This window comes from Chondrus crispus, genomic scaffold (assembly GCF_000350225.1).
Source record: "Chondrus crispus Stackhouse genomic scaffold, scaffold_156, whole genome shotgun sequence".
Classification (NCBI taxonomy): Eukaryota; Rhodophyta; class Florideophyceae; order Gigartinales; family Gigartinaceae; genus Chondrus; species Chondrus crispus.
In genome coordinates, this window is record NW_005179024.1 from 98,220 (window position 1) to 116,378 (window position 18,159).

Below are 18,159 nucleotides of genomic sequence, written 5' to 3' on the forward strand. Positions count from 1 at the left end.
CTACAGTAGTGGGATGAAGCAGGCGAGTTCCCTTTGCACCGAGCAAGCAATTGATGATGACTTTTTGAAGTCATTAGAATGCACCCAAAGCAGTAGGTCCAAAGGCATGTCATCTCGTGATGGACGGCAAGGATATGTCCACGGTTGATAGAATACCAAGTTCTCACATTAATGCACAAATGTCAACGGTGGCCTGTGCGACTAGTTGCAGACGAGCCCCCCGCGCCCCGCGTGGGACGATTCCACTTTTCACAGCCTTCGCAGACTGCATGAGAGCACTCCGAATTCATGCAACTTCCGTATCGATTGCGGCCATCAGGACCGTCGCCATAGCCACATTTACAACAAATCCACACTCCATTCTTCTTTCGATGCCAACACTCTCTCTTGTTACACAGGCCTTGGTTTTGATCTGAGACAGTGGTGCTCCTTTCATTGCACATATTCCTTCTTCTGGTTATGGGGTTCATTGTCGCATTTCGGCAATAAGACGGTTTTTGAGAAGAATGTCCGCAGCGGTGAATACGTCTAACCATGTGGCACATATCGTTTGTGTGCTTCTTGTTTCGGTAATGCGTAATGCGAGTGTTGCACTACCCTACGAGTGCGGGTACGGATTAGAGGTTCTACCGCGTTTTCTTGGGAGCCTGCGCCCTTCTTGAACTGCTGCCTGTCCCTTTCGGTTCTGATGTCGAGCGTCTTGAATAGCGAGGCAAATCACTGCGCAACTGAGCGATTACGAAGCATGGAGGAGTCATCCACAACAGGTACGTGGAGAGGACAACAGACTCTTTTAAGTACGAGAGGAACGCTTGATTCATATCGCTGGCACATGCAGCTGCAGGAGCCTGCAGTGCTGCGACGCTACCGTATGAATGATCAGAAAGGCTGAGAGAGTCTAGAGAGTCTAATTAGACTCTCTCAGCCTTTCTGCCTTCCAGGCTTATGGCTTATTGTCTAATTAGACTCTCTCAGCCTTTCTGCCTTCCAGGCTTATGGCTTATTGTCTAATTAGACTCTCTCAGCCTTTCTGCCTTCCAGGCTTATGGAGTCTAACTAGACTCTCTCAGCCTTTCTGATCATTCATAAGCCTGGATCGGTTCTGCTCAGCGACGAATCCGTGTTTTTGCCCCGTCGGACGTGTCCGCATAGCCGCAAGGCCAGAGTTTAAAGTTCTGATGTTTTGTGCAGAAAGGGCGACATCTTGTCAAACAAGATACTTTCTTATATGAGCTTAGGGATTATTTCTTTGTGTAGCAAGGGCGCGAGACTTTCGTCCCCTGTGCTGGCGCCCTTGTTCCACAGCGTGTGAAGAGAAACGGAGTCCTGAAGCCTCCTATCTGAAGGAGCGGCCTGCTTCCAGATTATCAGAACCGTGCTCTTCTGTCTTGCGTTGTTTGCTGAGCGTCCAAAGACACCTACCCTTTACTTCTACAAGTGTAATCTGATCTGAAATCAATGCAAGGTTGTTCCAAAGATTGCCTCTCCATTGTCATGCCCCAATCACAGCGCATTATAGTAGATTTTCTCAAAACCTTCGATTCTATGGATCTCACGCCGGTTTTTTTGGGGGGTGATCTTGTCGGGAACCGTGCACCAGTGTCTGGTACAGTACCCTGCATTCCAGATCTGGCCACGAACTTGGAGGGCAGGGGTAGCTCCTCGGTTCTCCGTTCCCTCCAACACCCGCCACGACTTCATCGCCGTGCCGACTCAAGTCCATTTTCGTGCTTGGTTCGTTGTCGACGTCAAGACCATTTTTGCGCCGCCGTCTCGATGACAACATCATCGTTTGGTATCTCTCCTTTTCAACATTCCCTGTGCGCAAGCCTGTCCACCACCGGCCATAAAAGATCTCGTTGTCCCTTTTTGCGCTCTACTCGGTTTCCTGTTCCGCTCCTGGGTCGCCGACACACAACACGCCGATGCTGTGTTCGCGCCCTGTCTCGTTGCCAACAGATGATCCATGGATCCGTCTGCGCGGCTACGCAAGACCACACACAGCTATTAGCTGTGGCTTAAAGCCATGTAGTGATAGTGATGATTGATACAGTCAACTTGAGCAATTGAGGATATTGGACCCCAAATCTGCTGCTTTGCATCGAAGACTACGATGTACTCATGTGCTCTATGCGCACAAATGCTTACCGAAGAACTTTTATTGTCATGAGATTGAGCTACAGTACCATGTCATTCTACCCACTTCGTCGGAACCTCGCCCGGGAGTTACTTGTACAACACGATCGCTCGTAGTCTAATCTTGCTCCGAAGGTGCGTATTTGATGTCAGTCTAACTCCCAACCCACCCCATCATACACATTAGCCCACGTCAGCTTCCACAACGGATTCTGATACATTGGTCTCCTCGATAGCGGGCCGCACTTCGAGTGATCTCTTCCGCCAGTACGGAGTTCGCCGATCTCCCTTAGTGCTGTTTGTGTAGAGTAATACTCCTGGGAAGTCATCCAACAGCACTGGCAAGACCACGCGGGGATGCGGAGCCTCCGCCTTGTCCAATAATGCAGTCAAGCAGTTACTAAAGACAATATCGAATCTCCTCTCAATGACATGCAGTCCCGTATAGATCCACTTGTACTCCCCCTCTCCGACCCCAAACCCGGCGACAAGCTCCGGAAGGGACAGCCCCGACCTCGCTTCTCGGCCGGATCGCACAAGGTCTATATCACGCTGCCCTGGCGCTCCCATCCCCCACACCACTAACGCTTGGCTCTCGCTGTCTGAGCTTACGCGGAAGTGCGTCCCGGAAATCCCCACAACGAGGCGGTCTATCAGCAAACCGACCAAAAGCGCTTGCTGTCGGAGTCCCTTGATACAGTCCTAACACCGTCCTGACCGTCATATTTCGCGAAACGAAGGTATCCCATGCGGTCGGGTGTTGGTCTCTGAGGCGCTGTAGCGCGCGATTGGCGGCATTTATGGACTGACTACTGAACTCATCACACCCAATGGCGTATGCCTCGTCCAGTTCCTTTTGCATATCTTGACATTTCTGCGGGGTAGATTCTACGAGACGGCCGAGGTTGGCCCCGGTCTGAACTGGGAACTCACTAACCTGGCGGGGATCTGTATCCCACAGCCTCCCTTTAGGACAGCGCGCCAGTTCCGCTGTTTGTGCTGGCGTCAATAGTGCGAAGACCGTGTTCACGTTGCCCGGAATGCATACCTCGTCGGCCACACCCGCAGCCCATGTCATGGGTCCGAGGAAGCACACCGTGCTGTCGTTTAACACCCCCACCTAGGGCGTGAGCTCGGCTCGCAGACGAGGTTCTATCCTGTTATCCACTACAATGACTCCGCTTCATCCGTTGTGGACTGGACGCGCCGGGCTGCCTGAATGATTGTGAGACAGCCGACGGTAGGAATGTCGCCCGTTATCGCGGCACGGGACGTTGTAATGGCTTCAAGCACAATCCGATCCGCAACTTTCTCATCTGGACACGACGGAAACACCTCTCGCACTAAGTACGTGAACTACGGTTTCTACGGGCTAGTCTCGATCTTCCGTATCAGGAGCTCATACTGTTGCATGTCAGGCTCTGTGAGCGATGTAGTATTCCTCAGGAGCCGTTCTCGGCACAGCCTGGACATCTCCATAACGGCCCGCCACAGACTTTGCGAACGGCTGACCTGCTCCAAGTCCGATACTCCCGGCTCGTGATATGGAGCACAAGCAAGACCTAGGCACTGAAGCAGCCTACTCAGTCCCACCTTATCGACCATGCTTCCTCCCACGAGCCCCAACATATCCGCATTAGTACCGAGCGCCACTGCCTCAATGGAGTTGTTGAATATGAGAAGTGTCTGCGCAACGGAAGGGACCTGCTCGACCCCCGGCCACGCATCATCGCTCAGTGCGCTAGCGCCACATAACCACTTGCCGGTAATCTCTTCACCCTTCACCCCAGGACAAACCTCTAGTCTCGGAAAACGCCGGTATCTCTCCTGGGAAGTATGTTCGGACTAAGGCTTCTGCCCGCATCCATGGTTGGGGGACAGGAGAGCAGCCAAGCGTTCGCGACCATCGCCCGGCGTCAAATCCATCTTAGACCGAGGCTCGTTGCCTCTCCGCGGCAAGCCGGTGCTGATCGTCGAAGAGTCGTGGGCCTGACGAGCTTGAAACGGTAGATGATGTTGTCGAGTCCAAAGCTCTCGACGCGATCGTGTGAGACTTTAAACTGCAGGTGCCTTCCAGTCCAATGGCTTTGTTGAGAGAATGTGTCTTCTCAACCTGTTCTCCCAATTTGGAAGACAGCTTCAACCAAAATGTACAGCTGCAAGCCGTCTCTGGTTCGAAACTGGCTCCTCTCACCAGCCACTTACATTCGTTCACAATCTGCAGTTGGCATGGAAGCGAAGCAACACGCGTGTCCTGTTGTGCAATTTGGAACCAAAAATCGCTGAGATGGCATCCGCGAAGCGCTGGGCAAGCAGTGAAATGAATCCACATCACTCATGTGAGTGAATAGCGTCTTTGCGACCACTTCAACCGCAAGGTTCTCTCCAGGGCGGCAACAGGGTTACAAAGTCACCACATGCTGCCCTCGCCTGCAGCCTTCGCCCAGCAACCAAACCCAAAAGACCTTCGCTTTCCACTTGCACCCCGTTCTCCCTATCCCCCGTCTTCCCCACTCTGTCCCCGGATAGGACTGCCCCTCACTCTTTTGTCCCCGCCGCCTGCAGTCAAGCCACGCGCGTCCTAAGCGTAGCTGCCCCATCTCGTAGGCTTCCGCACGGAACGGAATATGGTCCGAAACCATGATCTTCTTCACCTCCACCAACCTTGTCGTGCACCTCTGATCTGCTTCCGCTCTCCCTGCGTTTCTTGTCTTCGCTCTTTTAGTCGTACCAGCTTCAGGCGCAACCCCACTGCATGCTCATCACGCGTCAATCTGCATTCTCGCCTTCATTGCTCTGCGCTTGCCCTTTGCCGCATCTGACGTCGTCACCTCCACTCGGCCATAGTCTGTGATACCGACCCCGGTCATGGCTGGAGTAACAGATGTATGTATAGTCTTCGAGCAGGTGCACAGCATCTACAATGGCGACAAGGAATGTAAAGCAGCTGGCGGGACCGTTTTGCGCGAGCAATTACCACCGCCAACTCGCTGTCCGAACTTGAGGCAAGCGCTCTTTCGTTGATGAAGTTCTGCGCGACATCGTCAAAGCTGCTCCGATTTAGAAAACGCTGCAGCGAGCTCCCTTCATGAGATGCGCACTATTATAGATTTGCATTCGGCGTACATGACCACTTGTCCCTTGACTATTGGTTGTATTAATTAAGGATTTAAACTTTTGAATTTCCGCCAATGCCCACCAATGTCGCCTTGCACGAATCGTGCAACAGACCAAAGGTTACCGACCCGGACTCGTGGGCAGTTGCTCACGCGTTTAAAGTTTAACCCTTACCACTTTCCCTTGCTTCCTTTCAGTGTCGCATGCTCACACACATCCGAGAACTCGCCTGTTTAAGAAGGACAGACTTTAGGCCCGAAACCATTGGCAATCGCTTCCTTATATGATCCACGTACTGCACCATGTCTCCACCAAACCATGGAAGCGTCAAATATTTGTCGATGGTGTCCAGTGGTCCGCGCGGTTCTTTTGAATACCTGCTTGAATACGATGGCGTTCGTTACTACCTGTATCTGGAATACAATGAAGACGTTCCAGATTGCGTGGAAAACCAATACCTGCAAAGAGTAGACGATGCTGGAGAATTGGACGACGATGAGGCTTCATGTGACAAGGCTTTTGATTGTGCAGACCTTTTCTGGGATTTTATCGAGCAGAGCCATCGGTCGCAGCAACAAACACGTCGAGAGTCCCATTCAGTGAAGGACAAAGACACTGACATTTGCAACACGTCTGTTGTGAAAATGCAGGTCAAGACAGTCAATGGGGTCTTGAAAACGATGCCTCATGACCGCCACATGAAATATCCCCCGACCGAACCTGTTGAGAACCCTTGCCCTGACCTAACCGTGTTTTCTAAATCGGACATCGAACAAGTCGGGACTATAGTCTACGAGATCCAAAGGGTTTTGATTCACGGAACCGAGTACTGTGTTAAGACAGTTCACAGACGAACGGAGGAGTGTTTCCTGGCAGAGTTGGAAAAGTTGAGCGATATGCCCTCTCATCCAAACCTGATTTCGCTCGTTGGGGTTGTAGACGCTGGAAACGGACTGATAGACGGCATTGTGCTTCCGTACATTTCTGGGAAATGTCTTCAGGATGTCAGTGTAGTGACTGAAACGCAAAGAGCGAAATGGAAACGCGAGATTGAAGATGCTGTTAAGTTTTTGCACAACAGAGGAATGGTTTGGGGAGATGCCAAACCGGCCAACATTATGATTGACAGCCGGAGGAACGACAGAGCCATACTAATCGACTTCGACGGAGACACAACAAAAGGATGGGTTGACCATGAACTCAGCGGAACAGTGCCAGGGGATTTGCAGGGTGTTGCACGCATTAACGAATTTATTGATAGTATTGACAGACTGAAGGGTTGAACCGAGGCTGGACATGGTTTCTACAGTAGTGGGATGAAGCAGGCGAGTTCCCTTTGCACCGAGCAAGCAATTGATGATGACTTTTTGAAGTCATTAGAATGCACCCAAAGCAGTAGGTCCAAAGGCATGTCATCTCGTGATGGACGGCAAGGATATGTCCACGGTTGATAGAATACCAAGTTCTCACATTAATGCACAAATGTCAACGGTGGCCTGTGCGACTAGTTGCAGACGAGCCCCCCGCGCCCCGCGTGGGACGATTCCACTTTTCACAGCCTTCGCAGACTGCATGAGAGCACTCCGAATTCATGCAACTTCCGTATCGATTGCGGCCATCAGGACCGTCGCCATAGCCACAGTTCACAACAAACTTCCCGACACGTACTGGTACCCAGCATTTTCTCTTCCTCTTTTCTTAGTTGCAACAAAGCGCCTTGCCATTTTATTGTGAATCAATTCTATCCATCGCATGAGAGCAAAGGCTACCAGAGTCGTTAATGTGAACTAGCACTTAAGGTGTCACAGGGATAACAGGAAATGGTGACCAGCAAAACGAGATTGCTTCCAAAGAGGGACAATTAATATGTGACCCAGCTCTTCCACTTGTTGTCATGGGCTGTATTAAGATCTACTAGGAGGCCAGTTGCAATACGGCATCAGGTCATCAGAGGGTAACACCCGTAAAACGATCCATGCGAAGAACGCATCAAGGATAGTTCGTAAAAGGTTTGCTTTCTCGTTGATGTTGGTGATCACAACATTTCGCTCTGACTGCTAATGATGAGATAACCAGCTCGATAGTGGTATCCGCATGTAACAGAGCACACCAGTCTTCGGCATTAAAAGTGGTTTTAACGCGTCAGGCCACAGTATTCTACACAGTACGTTGCCTCTATGCCTTTCCTGTAGCCGGCGCTACTTTCCCCTTCTCCACTTCCATGTCATCCCCAGTCACTTTCGGTTCCTCAGTCACTTTCGGTTCCTCAGCAGCTTTCCCGTTCGCTTCCCCATCCATCTCTTCGGCACCCGGCCCGTTGGGCTGCGGTTCTACGGGAGTCTCGTCCATCTTCTCTCCGTCCTTCTCATCGGCCTTCTTCTCTTCGGGCTTCTCTTCGACTTTCGGTTTCGGTTTCGGTGTGTTCTGAATTGGTCGGCACACCTTGTCCAATTCGGTGAGTTTCTCGTTAAGATCGGCACAGATCAAAACAGGATCTTGGTCCTTGGGCAGAGGTTCTTGCTTTGTCAGCTGCTCCTTAAGCCAAACATATGTGCTCTCCGCGCATTTCAAAACTTTGTTCTTGTCTTCGTCAGAGATGTGTGCGTACTCTTCCGCTCCTGGCACGGCAATCTGCTTATAGTTTTAGATCGAAGTCTCCAAAACACTGACTCGAACAGGCCTCTCCTCGAATTCCTTCTTCCGATAAAAGAGCTTGCTGGCCTTCTCCACAAGCTCGTTCTTCTTCTGCACGAAAGCGATTTTCGACGCGGCCTCAGCTTCTTCCGAATAGATCCACTCTTCCGTGTTATCCAGGTCCGCTTTGAGCGTGTTCCGTACCTCATCAGATCCAAAGTCCTTCAGATCCCCACCGTACGGATCAATGCGATTGCGAAGGTCATACACATACGCTTCCAGCGAGTTCATCGCCTCAGACCGCTCCCTAATGTACAGGTCATTTGCCCTCATCTTGGCCTCCTCCTCGGTGGCGGCCATAACCAGTTCAGTGGTCATTCCATGTCCAATGCCGGGGAGTCTGGTCAACCCCAGATCGGAGGACTTAATCTTCTTGACCAGACGCTTCTCCGTCGCTGGAGGCTCTTCCTTAGCCGGTTCCGCCGCTGGAGCCGGAGGGACCGCTGGAGCTGCCTGAGCCGCTGGTTCTTCCGGCTTGCCGTCAGGCGTGCCATCAGTCTTGGCAATTCCGTCGGCAGGAGCGTCCGTCATGGGGGTATCCGAAGCAGGAGCACCGTTGGCAGTTTCCGCAGTGGTGGTGCCATTCGGCTTCTCTTCAACCTTCTCGACCGACACCTCTTCTTCCACCTCGACCTCCTTCATTAGCTGAGCACTGGCCACCTCGACCGTACCATTCGCAGTGACACGAATCTTGGTACGAACCTTTGCTTCCGGGTCTAACGGCGCATCGACAAGATAGCTGCATATCTGGGCGGCCTCCTCGCCAACAGGGAGGGTGGTAGGGTCGCTGTAGCGAACATTGATGGTGAGCGGTCCCGGTGACTTGAAGGTCATGGCCTTGAGACAGGGGATAAGGTTGCCCTTTGGTACGAGAGTGAGCGCCTCCGGCGCAGTGCCGTCCGTGAAGATCTTCTCAGCGTCAAGAGCCTGGGCTGCGATGTCACTAACAATTTAGTCGCGCACTTTGAACGCCGGAGAGAGCATGGCCGACATGAGGGCACATCCACGTGCAATGCACTCGTCCGCGTTGAGCGTGGTGCGGATAGGCGCGCCGACCTTGGCGAAGGCGTCTGTGATAGCTGCCTTGAACGCTGGGACACGAGTGCTGCCGCCAACGATTTCGACTGCGGCGAGGTGCTCATCCGGCTTGAGCCCCGCGTCTGCAATGGCCTTTTCGCAGACTGCATGGATCCGCTCGACGAGCGGAACGGCGAGCTCCTCCAGCTCGTCGCGCTTGATGGCTCCCTTGACATCAACGTCGTTCATGAGACATTCGAGGTTAAGCCGGGCCATGTGGTATAACGGCAAACTAGATTTAGATCTAGATTGGATCCCGCACTGTAGAGCCGGAGCTCTACAGTACGGACCCACACGTGTGCGCGACACGCACGTGTACTGTCAGCCCGATGCCTGACAGCGCTACAGTGCAGGCTGACCCGCACTACAGTAGCCCCCTACAGTACATCGGTACCCGGGTGGTCTCCCGTTTCCCACTCCCCGCGTCCCGAACACGCGTGCTCTGCCTGAGGCTGCCACACGTGGCCTCAGTGCACGACATTTGGTCTCCCGACCTAGAAGTCTGCGGAGTTTTCTCTTACCCTTTCTCTTTTATTTTCGAAGGTTTTCTTTCCACAGCTCACAGGTGTGAACCAGACATGGTGTCCGGTTCCGAGAGCTCCCGAGAAACCCGTCCTCGAGACGTACTACCTGCCACTGCGGCGTGGATCACTCGGAGTTGCCGCGAGGCACTCCGAGAGGCCGAACGGTTTACGCTCACTACTGTAGCGGAAAAACTCGCAGCGCAATCGCCGGCGCTGCGAGAAAGTCTCAACAGCTTTGTTGTGGAAACGATCGCCGCACAGGCGGATGTTCAGTCAGCGTAGGGACGCGATCGACTCTCCGCTTTTGAAAGCGTTTTGACTCGCGCCTGGCAGAAGGATCTATCTGCCAGTATCGACGAGGCCGTCCTCCCTCTGAAACAAGAGATCGCCACTATAACTGCAGAGCTTAATACCCTCCGGCAGGAAGTCTCCGTCCTTAAGACGTCCCGCCCCCATCCGTCACCGGCTACCCGGGTCGGATCGGCGACGCAAACTCCAGCCCCTGCGGCTGTTACCCCTCCGAATACCGCCGGAGTTGCCACGACACCCATCCGGGTGAAGTGTCTACCACCACTCCCGCCGCGGAGTTACCCCCGTTGAACAAGAGCTTGCTCTTTCAACCGTTACCCTCCCAGCGTTACAAGCCACCGGGATTCCGGTCCCCTCAATGGCGACCGTACCACAGTTTTCTGCCAATCACGCAGCGTTGACGACAACGGCTGGAGCGTCCCGAGAAGGTGCCTCCGTCGGACCCATACACCTTGCTGGTGAAGTACCTTCCCGGAGTGTACCGGGAGGGGACCCCGACTCTGGGGGAGGTTCGGACGACAACGGAGATGGACGACGAAAGAAGTCCAAACCCGGTCGGAAGAAGCGCCATGATCGCCGCCACAAGGGACGAAAGGGGAAAGACCCGCCACCCGAGGATTCATCTTCGTATCAATCGAGCTCGTCGTCGTCGTCTTCCTCGGACTCGGAATCTGATTCCGAGTCGGAGTCCCTCACGGCACCAATGCCGACGTTCGGCCCCAAACAGAAACACCTTTCTGTTTGGAAGCCGACGAACCACCGCTTCAGGTGTACATGTAACTACCGAGCATACCGTCTCGTTGACACTGGCCAAAATGTGGATGACAAGGTTTATGCCACCACCCGTAAGAGGGGGCAGTACCTCCTCGTCGTTATGGGCGAGTACAAGTTCAGCGGGGTGGACCCGATCAGAGTCATAAGTTTCCTTGCGCGCTGCAAGGAAAACTTTGACAACGACAATATGTCGGAGGCCATGGCTCTGATGGCCCTCCCCCACCTGTTATCACCACCCGCGAAAGAGGCGTATGAGTCCCAGAGGGGTCTGCACCGCAAATCCCAAGGAATCGCGAGTTGGGCCGCCGCTGTTAATTGGCTACTGCGCACATACGCGACTAACCTCTAAATCGAGCGGGCCCTCACCTCCTTACGGGAGTTACGCCAGAAGCAAGGCGAAACGGAAACCGAGTATGCTACTCGTATGTTAACCGCCCTCGGGAGATGTGGCGACGTCCACTCACAGTACGAGAGGACCACTCTGTACATAGAGGGACTAACCCCCGCGATCAAGCCGCTGGTGCTACAAACTCGCGAGGATCGTCCCCGATCCACGTTCGAGGATACAGTAGCCCACGCCCGGTCACATGGCGATGCTATACGGGCCCAACTAGGGCCTGGTCGCCGGGTGGACTTTATCAAGCCTCGCCCTGTTAAATAGGTTCTAGCCGCTCTTGATAGCGTTCCGTCCTCGAAGACCGGCCCCACGACCAGTTACCAATCAGCCAGGGGAGCCGAGAACTACTTGGCAGTGGAAGGTGACAACGTCGGGGGGATATCCTCCCTATCGACAGAAGACTTCTCCTTCAACGATGGAGATTCGCTTTTCTACGGCGACCGGCACAAGCCGTACCAACCCGCTGTAGAGCGTCCGGGAAGTACCCGCGGCCCCTCCGGCGGACGAACGTCCCGGGAATATCAGAAGGATCTGCGGGGGCCACCTTCCCCGCGGATCATTTGCTTCGCCTGCTACACAGTCGGGGATCATATTACCCTCGACTGTGGCATGAAGGTGAAGGATGTATCCCTCGTACCCCACCAGTACGAGAAGCTATCGATGGCCCAGAAGAGCTGGGTCTCACCGGATGCGTATCTCCGTGCCGTCGCCCTCCTCAGTTACGAGGCTAACCGGGTAATCAATCGCGTTCCTGTCACCAGACAGTCGCCGACGTCGGCGACTGTGGCGAAGACCTCCCCGCCCGTGATGGCGTACAGCGACCTCCGAAAAACTAGGAGAACCTCAGTCTGCAGCAACTGAGGTAGAGACGGGGGCTACCCCGGAGAACTCGCCAAAGTCGGCGGATACAATTTCACCTCCCAAGACGGAGAAGCGGTTCCGAGTACTCGGCCGTAAACACACTGGCTCAGCCCAGGGCAATCCCGATCCCGAAGGCCTCGGTACGCTACTCCGACCATGGCGGACGAACATCCAGCCGCTTGCACCGGATGTTCACGCCTCTGCGACAGTGATGACCTTGTCGCAGAGAAACTACAAGGTCTATGCAGACCTTGGTATTACCCCAGCTGTCATGGTGAGGCAGCTCACCATCCTCGACACGGGGGCGGGTTCCAACTTCGTTCAAGGTGATACCTTACCTTCAGGATGGGAGTCGCTCGTCACCCCGGGTGAAATCCGGACAATCGCTGACGCAAATGGCCGCCCATTGCGGACGAGCGGACAAATCCCACTGGTGGTGCGGTTAGGTGACCGCACCATGAAGTGTAACTTCATCGTTTGCCAACGACTGGCAGCCCCCGTCATTCTCGGGTGTGAGTTTAACGACAAATTTGTCGAAGCAATCTACCCCCAACGAAAGTTGGTGGAGTTGGACGACGGTACAAAAGTACCGATCGTTCGTAAACCGGCTCGCCGTGCCCTAGATCACCCTCCGCTCCCCTCGGAGCAGGAGTATACCCCCGAGGCTGGGCGCATATCGCCCAAGCTTAAGGTGTCCCGAGCGGTGGATATACCGGCCGGTACCCAAACTTGGGTACACGTCACTAATGGACGAAGAGGACTCTCCACGGTGGAGCCAAACCCGCAATTATATGCGAGGCATCGTGTCTCCATTTCCAACGGGGTGATCCACATCACTCCGTTGCAGGAGTTTAAAATCTTGGTAGCCAACTTCTCACCGGCCACCAAGCGACTGGCGAAGAACCAAGTGGTTGGTTTCGTTTCTCTCCATCCCCGTGCGATGATTTGCACGGCGATACCATTAGACGCAGTTCTTGCGGAGGAGTTCGACGAGGGGAGCCCTCCTTCACAGGGTGCAGACCGCCCTCGCTGACCTTCCTCGACTCATGAGGTTTCTCATCCCATGGATGCTGTACCCCTTGACCACTTGCCGCAACACGTGCCGAAGCAGGTTCGCACCATGCTTACGCCGTACGCAGGCATGTGGAATGGGAATCTGGGTGAGGTTCGAGCGACCGAACATCGCATCGAACTCACCCTCGGCGCAAAGCCGTTTCGTTGTCAACCCTATCGGGCTGGTCCTCGCGCCCGAGAGTCAGAACAAGTCTCAGTAGACGAGATGTTGGCCAGAGGGTTTATCACCCGGTCGAAATCCGGGTGGGCCTCGCCGGTCGTCCTCATCCCCAAGTCGGATGGCAGTCTCCGTTTTTGCGTCGACTATCGTCGCTTAAACGCCTTAACCGTGCGTGACACGTACCCTATTCCTCGCATGGACGAGTGCCTAGATTCCCTAGGTGAAGCCAAGGTGTTCACCACTTTGGATTGTAACTCCGGGTACTGGCAAATTCCAGTTGCCCAGGAGGATAGGGCCAAAACCACATTCACGTGTCATGCCGGGACGTACCAGTTCAACCGAATGCCCTTCGGGTTGATGAACGCCCCGGCTACATTTCAACGAATGTTGGATATTCTCCTCTCCAGCTACAGCTGGAAGAGTTGCTTGATTTACTTGGATGATATTATAATTTTCTCCAAGGACCACGACTCCCATCTCAAGGATATGGAGGTTATACTCCGGGCTCTACAGCAGGAGGGATTGTCACTTAAGCTCAAAAAGTGTAAGTGTTTTCAGGACTCCGTGGAGTACCTGGGTCATATCATTCGTCCGGGAGAACTTCAAGTTCACCCGAAGAACGTCAAAGCGCTCTCCGAAGCGACGCCTCCACGGACCCAAACCGAGCTCCGCTCGTTCTTGGGGATGTGTAATGTTTACCGCCGTTTCGTCGATCACTTCGCTAAAATAGCGGCGCCTCTTACGGCGATGCTCCGCAAGGGAGAACCTGATCTCCTCCCCGTCTTGGATGACGATCAAACCATGGCCTTCGATACGCTGAAGGCGTGTCTAATATCCCCCCCGGTGTTGAAGCTCCCTCGCGGTTACCTTACTCGCTCGGTACCGATGTGTCTGATGCTCAACTGGGCTGTACCCTGTTACAGACCCATGAGGATGGAAACCGATACCCTGTTGGGTATTGGTCCCGCACGCTAGAGTCAGCGGAACGGAATAACTCGACAACCGAGAAAGAATGCCTCGCCATCGTATGGGCGATCCAAACGCTGCGGCCATACTTGGAACGCGAGCAGTTTACGGTTAACACCGATCACCATTCTCTCAGGTGGCTTATGAACCTCGTCGACGCGAGTGGTTGACTTGCCCGGTGACGCTTGCGCCTGGCGGAATATGAGTTCGACGTGACTTACGTGAAGGGTATCAAGAATTGTCTTGCCGACGCGTTAAGTCGTATGCCCTCCACGGGGGGTACCACCGTCCCAATTGACGAGGAGATTCCATGTTACTCCGTCACAGATTTGGAGGATGATACTCTGAACACAGAGAATAAGTTCGACGACACAGATGTCGATACCACGGCCGGCTGTTACGCTTTGGAACCCCCGGCCTCACTTGCCGCATTAACACACCACGATTTCTCGCGTGAACAAGCCTCCGACCCCTTGTGCAGGGAGGTGGCTTCCCGTCTCACGAAGGGGGAGGGTTCCGCCCAACTTCGTTTGTCACGGTTCTTTGTCAATTCAGAAGGTTTAATCTGTCGGAAAGCCCACCTTGATGGTGTTGAACAGATAGTTGTACCAACAACCCTCCGCGAGAAGGTGTTGCATTTGTCCCATTACCCCGCTACCTCAGGTCACCCTGGAGGCCGGCGTCTGTTTTACACGCTCAGGCAGCGGTATTATTGGCCGAGCATGTCGGTCGATGCTTACTCCACAGTACGGATGTGCCCCGATTGTGCCAAGGCCCGCATTAAGTCGCGTAAACACAACTCGGAGTTGAAGACCTTCCCTCCATCAGGCCCCTTGGAGTATATCGCAATTGATATCCTTGGAGAACTTCCCCGAACACCAAGAGGGAACCGCTACCTCTTGCTGATGACGGATCGTTACTCCAAGTTAACCCGTACAGTACCTTTACGGAAGATCACCGCCGAAACCGTTGCACAGGCGTTCATATCACACTGGGTATTCGTTTACGGAGCCCCAGTGAAACTCCTCTCTGATAATGGGAGCCAGTTCACCTCAAGGTTCTTCCTTGCAGTGTGCAAAATCCTCTCGATTGAGAGTGTGTTCACGACAGCATATCACCCCCAGACAAATGGGCAGGTGGAGAGATTCAACAGAACGTTGGTCTCAACCCTCCGGCACTACCTCGCCGATAAGCAACGTGACTGGGATCTCTACACGGATGCCCTCACCTACGGCTACAACTGCACTGTGAACAGGATGATCGGCATGAAGCCTTTTGACCTGGTGTTATCCCGGACCCCGAGTCCGTTGTCTCTACAACAAACCCCGTTGTTGGATCCTTCCGCCTCACGGGCGCAATTCAAGTTCCGCTTCCTAGCGTGGCTACGCAGCCTGATGGCGACAGCCAGCAAAAATCTGCTGGCCGGCCAGAGCCGATACAAACGCGATTTTGACAAACGGATACGGAACCCCACCCCGGAATATGAGGTGGGAGACCAAGTCCTCGTCAATCGAGAAGCAGCTCTACGTTCAGAGGAGAAAACCGACAAGGATCGGGTCAACAACAAGCTCGCACCACGCACTGAGGGTCCGTTCCCAGTAGTAGAGGTGGATGACCACACCGTCACAGTCCTTCGAGGGACAGGACTGAAAGACAGGATCTCTCGTGACAGAGTAGTCAAGTCTCCACCATTGCATGGCAATGTGGAGGATACCACGCCCATGCCGACGGACTCTCGCGACGATGAGGCCAACTCTCCGCCCGCGGAAACACCGACAGTGGGGGACGATGCCGCAGGACAAGCCGTTGGCCCACGGCGTGATGACGTCGATCATAAGGGTACGACGCCCACCCCGGCGCTCGCAACCGCGCGCGCGCCGGGTCTGATGGACGCTATAAGGAAGGGCGCTTCGGAGCTCGTCATATCGCGACTCGCCTACGGCCCCCCTCAGGAGGAGGAAAAGGGCTCTTCAGGGAGGAAAGAGACCACGACCCCTCAAGGGAAAGAGTGGCGTCATACGGAAAGAACTCTGGGGCTCCCCGTGCCCACAGTGCCCCAAACATTAGCGATATGGCTCGTACGGATCATCGCGCAGCCACTCCCGAGGACATGTGGCCAGCAAGCACGAGGACCAGCGGCCTCCCGGGAAATATCCGGGATAAAGTACGGCCCCTGGTGGCGGATTCCCCCTCGCGCGAGATTTCGGACACGCAAAAAATCTCACCGACGAGATCCACAGTGCAACAAGCACTCGCCGAAGCCCTGCCGTCATTCGCTGCGAGGTGTATGTTCAAACCTGACGCCTTTGGTCCGCTGCCCGTTGGTTCGAAACCGCCGCCCTCAGGGAAGCCGTCATCACCCCCGTCAACCCCTCCTGGAGTCGTACCCACCGAGTATGTCGTGGAATCGCTCTCCGGCTACTCCCCGGGAACGGACGGTATCCCCCATTTCGCGTCCACCAGTACGGGTATTCTACGGACGACGACACCTGGGAGCCGGCCCATCACGTGGATTATAACACGGTCGTTCGTTACTGTCGCCGAAAACGCTTATGAATACCCGCCCGTTCCCTGTGGGACCGGCCCGACAGCGTGGGCATACAACACTGACCGCTACTTTCCGAGGATCTACGGCCCCCTCCCCGGTACGCTCATCCCCAAGCAAAGGGGTGCCGACTGCCTCGCCAAGCATTTCCAATGCTGATCAAGTAAGTTACTCGAGAAACGAGGACCTCGAACTCGCAGGTCGAGGATTATCCGCGCACACACTCGTCACCAGAGAGTCTCTTACTCGCATGTCGAGAGCGGTCAACTAATAAGCTCGATGACGAGAGGACCTTCAGCATGCACAATGCGGGTCAATTATTTTACTCGACAAACGAGGGTCTCGAACTCGCATATCGAGGATGGTCAAACAATTTACTCGTCAACAGAGGTTCCCCAAAGTCGTTTGAACGAGAATGTTGCTTATTACCTCGCCAAACGCGAGAAGGGGTACAGCTCGCATAATCGAAGCTGGTCAAGGAATGACTTCGCTCACCACAGATCTCAAATTCGTTTGACCGAGGAGGTTACTATTTTACTCGACAAGGCGAGCGTGTACAGCTCGCCTATCCGACGTTGGACAATTAGGAACTCGCTAATCAAGGATCAGAAGCTAGCTTGACCGAGGATGTTACTTATTACCTCGACAAACGCGAGAAGTCTACAGCTCGCATAATCGAAGCTGGTCCATTAATGAACTCGTTCACCGCTAATCTCAAACTCGTTTGACCGAGGGGTTTTATTATTATTTTACTCGACAAGGCGAGCATGTACAGCTCGCATATCCGACGCTGGTCAACTAAGAAACTTGAGACCCGAGGACTCTCACTCGCAGGTCCGAGGTGTATCGAGGCGCGACCGCCGACCAGCCGGTTGGTCGACGTCCCACACCGGACTACTTCTCTTCCTCGTAGCCTTCGAGTTCCTCCTCCGGGATCACCTCGCGGGGTCCACCAGGAGTCACTACTTCCTCCCCTTCTCCTCCTGCGGGAGTCGACTTCTCCGCTCCGACGCTTCGGTCGGGCTCCTCCCCCGTCTCCGGGCGGAGGGCTACCTCCGTCGGAAGAGGTTCGGACGGGGGCACACTAGCGCGACCCACCACCTTGGTTACCTCCACGGAGTCCGCGTCCGCAACCAGCCGTCTCACTTTCGCCACCATCAGAGGATGGCGAAGTAACGCGAACAACTTCGCGTCAGACAACTCAAGCAGATCGCACCCGGTCTCCTCCGCTTGCGCTACCGACGGCACGACAGCTGCACCTTCGGCCATCACGACATCGGTCGTCGTACTGCACTCGCCATGTTTCGCCCTCACGCGGGCGGGTTCAGGCGTGCAGTGGCCCGGATCGCCCTCGGCTGCTTCCTCACGCGGTCGCCCGCGTGCGTTTTCTCCACCAACCCCGGAGGTGGTCTCCGGTCGGCCCAACAGCAGGTCGGACTGGGTGACGTTCAACGTACCGGCTTCAATGCGCATCCAGTTCCCCGTCAGCGGCGTACCGGCATCAAACCGCCGCCCGGGCGAGTGA

The 18,159-nt window shown here is 54.5% G+C and overlaps 6 protein-coding genes; 2 read left to right on the plus strand and 4 right to left on the minus strand.

Annotated features, from left to right (window-relative positions):
• The first annotated feature begins 179 nt into the window (after window positions 1-179).
• On the plus strand, window positions 180-1,164 carry CHC_T00002776001 (hypothetical protein). XM_005713855.1 is given in 3 exon segments: window positions 180-416; window positions 417-905; window positions 1,091-1,164. The coding sequence occupies 1 exon segment, from the start codon at window positions 180-182 to the stop codon at window positions 414-416; it is 237 nt and encodes a 78-aa protein (XP_005713912.1). The 3' UTR covers window positions 417-905; window positions 1,091-1,164.
• A 381-nt stretch (window positions 1,165-1,545) lies between these two features.
• Window positions 1,546-2,022, plus strand: CHC_T00002777001 (hypothetical protein). Its single transcript, XM_005713856.1, has one exon. The coding sequence runs from the start codon at window positions 1,546-1,548 to the stop codon at window positions 2,020-2,022; it is 477 nt and encodes a 158-aa protein (XP_005713913.1).
• A 122-nt stretch (window positions 2,023-2,144) lies between these two features.
• CHC_T00002778001 (hypothetical protein) lies at window positions 2,145-2,706 on the minus strand. XM_005713857.1 is given in 2 exon segments: window positions 2,145-2,319; window positions 2,320-2,706. The coding sequence occupies 1 exon segment, from the start codon at window positions 2,704-2,706 to the stop codon at window positions 2,320-2,322; it is 387 nt and encodes a 128-aa protein (XP_005713914.1). The 3' UTR covers window positions 2,145-2,319.
• A 511-nt stretch (window positions 2,707-3,217) lies between these two features.
• Window positions 3,218-4,778, minus strand: CHC_T00002779001 (hypothetical protein). XM_005713858.1 is given in 2 exon segments: window positions 3,218-4,538; window positions 4,539-4,778. The coding sequence occupies 1 exon segment, from the start codon at window positions 4,776-4,778 to the stop codon at window positions 4,539-4,541; it is 240 nt and encodes a 79-aa protein (XP_005713915.1). The 3' UTR covers window positions 3,218-4,538.
• A 120-nt stretch (window positions 4,779-4,898) lies between these two features.
• On the minus strand, window positions 4,899-5,054 carry CHC_T00002780001 (hypothetical protein). Its single transcript, XM_005713859.1, has one exon. The coding sequence runs from the start codon at window positions 5,052-5,054 to the stop codon at window positions 4,899-4,901; it is 156 nt and encodes a 51-aa protein (XP_005713916.1).
• A 1,892-nt stretch (window positions 5,055-6,946) lies between these two features.
• Window positions 6,947-9,240, minus strand: CHC_T00010099001 (incomplete HSP70). XM_005713860.1 is given in 3 exon segments: window positions 6,947-7,896; window positions 7,897-8,808; window positions 8,902-9,240. 2 exon segments carry the CDS (start codon window positions 9,238-9,240, stop codon window positions 7,897-7,899), a joined length of 1,251 nt encoding a protein of 416 aa, XP_005713917.1. The 3' UTR covers window positions 6,947-7,896.
• Between the last annotated feature and the right edge of the window lie 8,919 nt (window positions 9,241-18,159).

Bases quoted from the DNA above. Each gene is read 5' to 3' on its own strand.
- CHC_T00002780001 (XM_005713859.1), bottom strand. From the start codon at position 5,054: ATGCTGTGCACCTGCTCGAAGACTATACATACATCTGTTACTCCAGCC.
- CHC_T00002778001 (XM_005713857.1), bottom strand. From the start codon at position 2,706: ATGGGAGCGCCAGGGCAGCGTGATATAGACCTTGTGCGATCCGGCCGA.
- CHC_T00002779001 (XM_005713858.1), bottom strand. From the start codon at position 4,778: ATGGTTTCGGACCATATTCCGTTCCGTGCGGAAGCCTACGAGATGGGG.
- CHC_T00002776001 (XM_005713855.1), top strand. From the start codon at position 180: ATGTCAACGGTGGCCTGTGCGACTAGTTGCAGACGAGCCCCCCGCGCC.
- CHC_T00010099001 (XM_005713860.1), bottom strand. From the start codon at position 9,240: ATGGCCCGGCTTAACCTCGAATGTCTCATGAACGACGTTGATGTCAAG. The intron at 8,809-8,901 runs TAAATTGTTAGT...CTCGTACCAAAG, and splicing joins CGGCGTTCAAAGTGCGCGAC to GGCAACCTTATCCCCTGTCT.
- CHC_T00002777001 (XM_005713856.1), top strand. From the start codon at position 1,546: ATGGATCTCACGCCGGTTTTTTTGGGGGGTGATCTTGTCGGGAACCGT.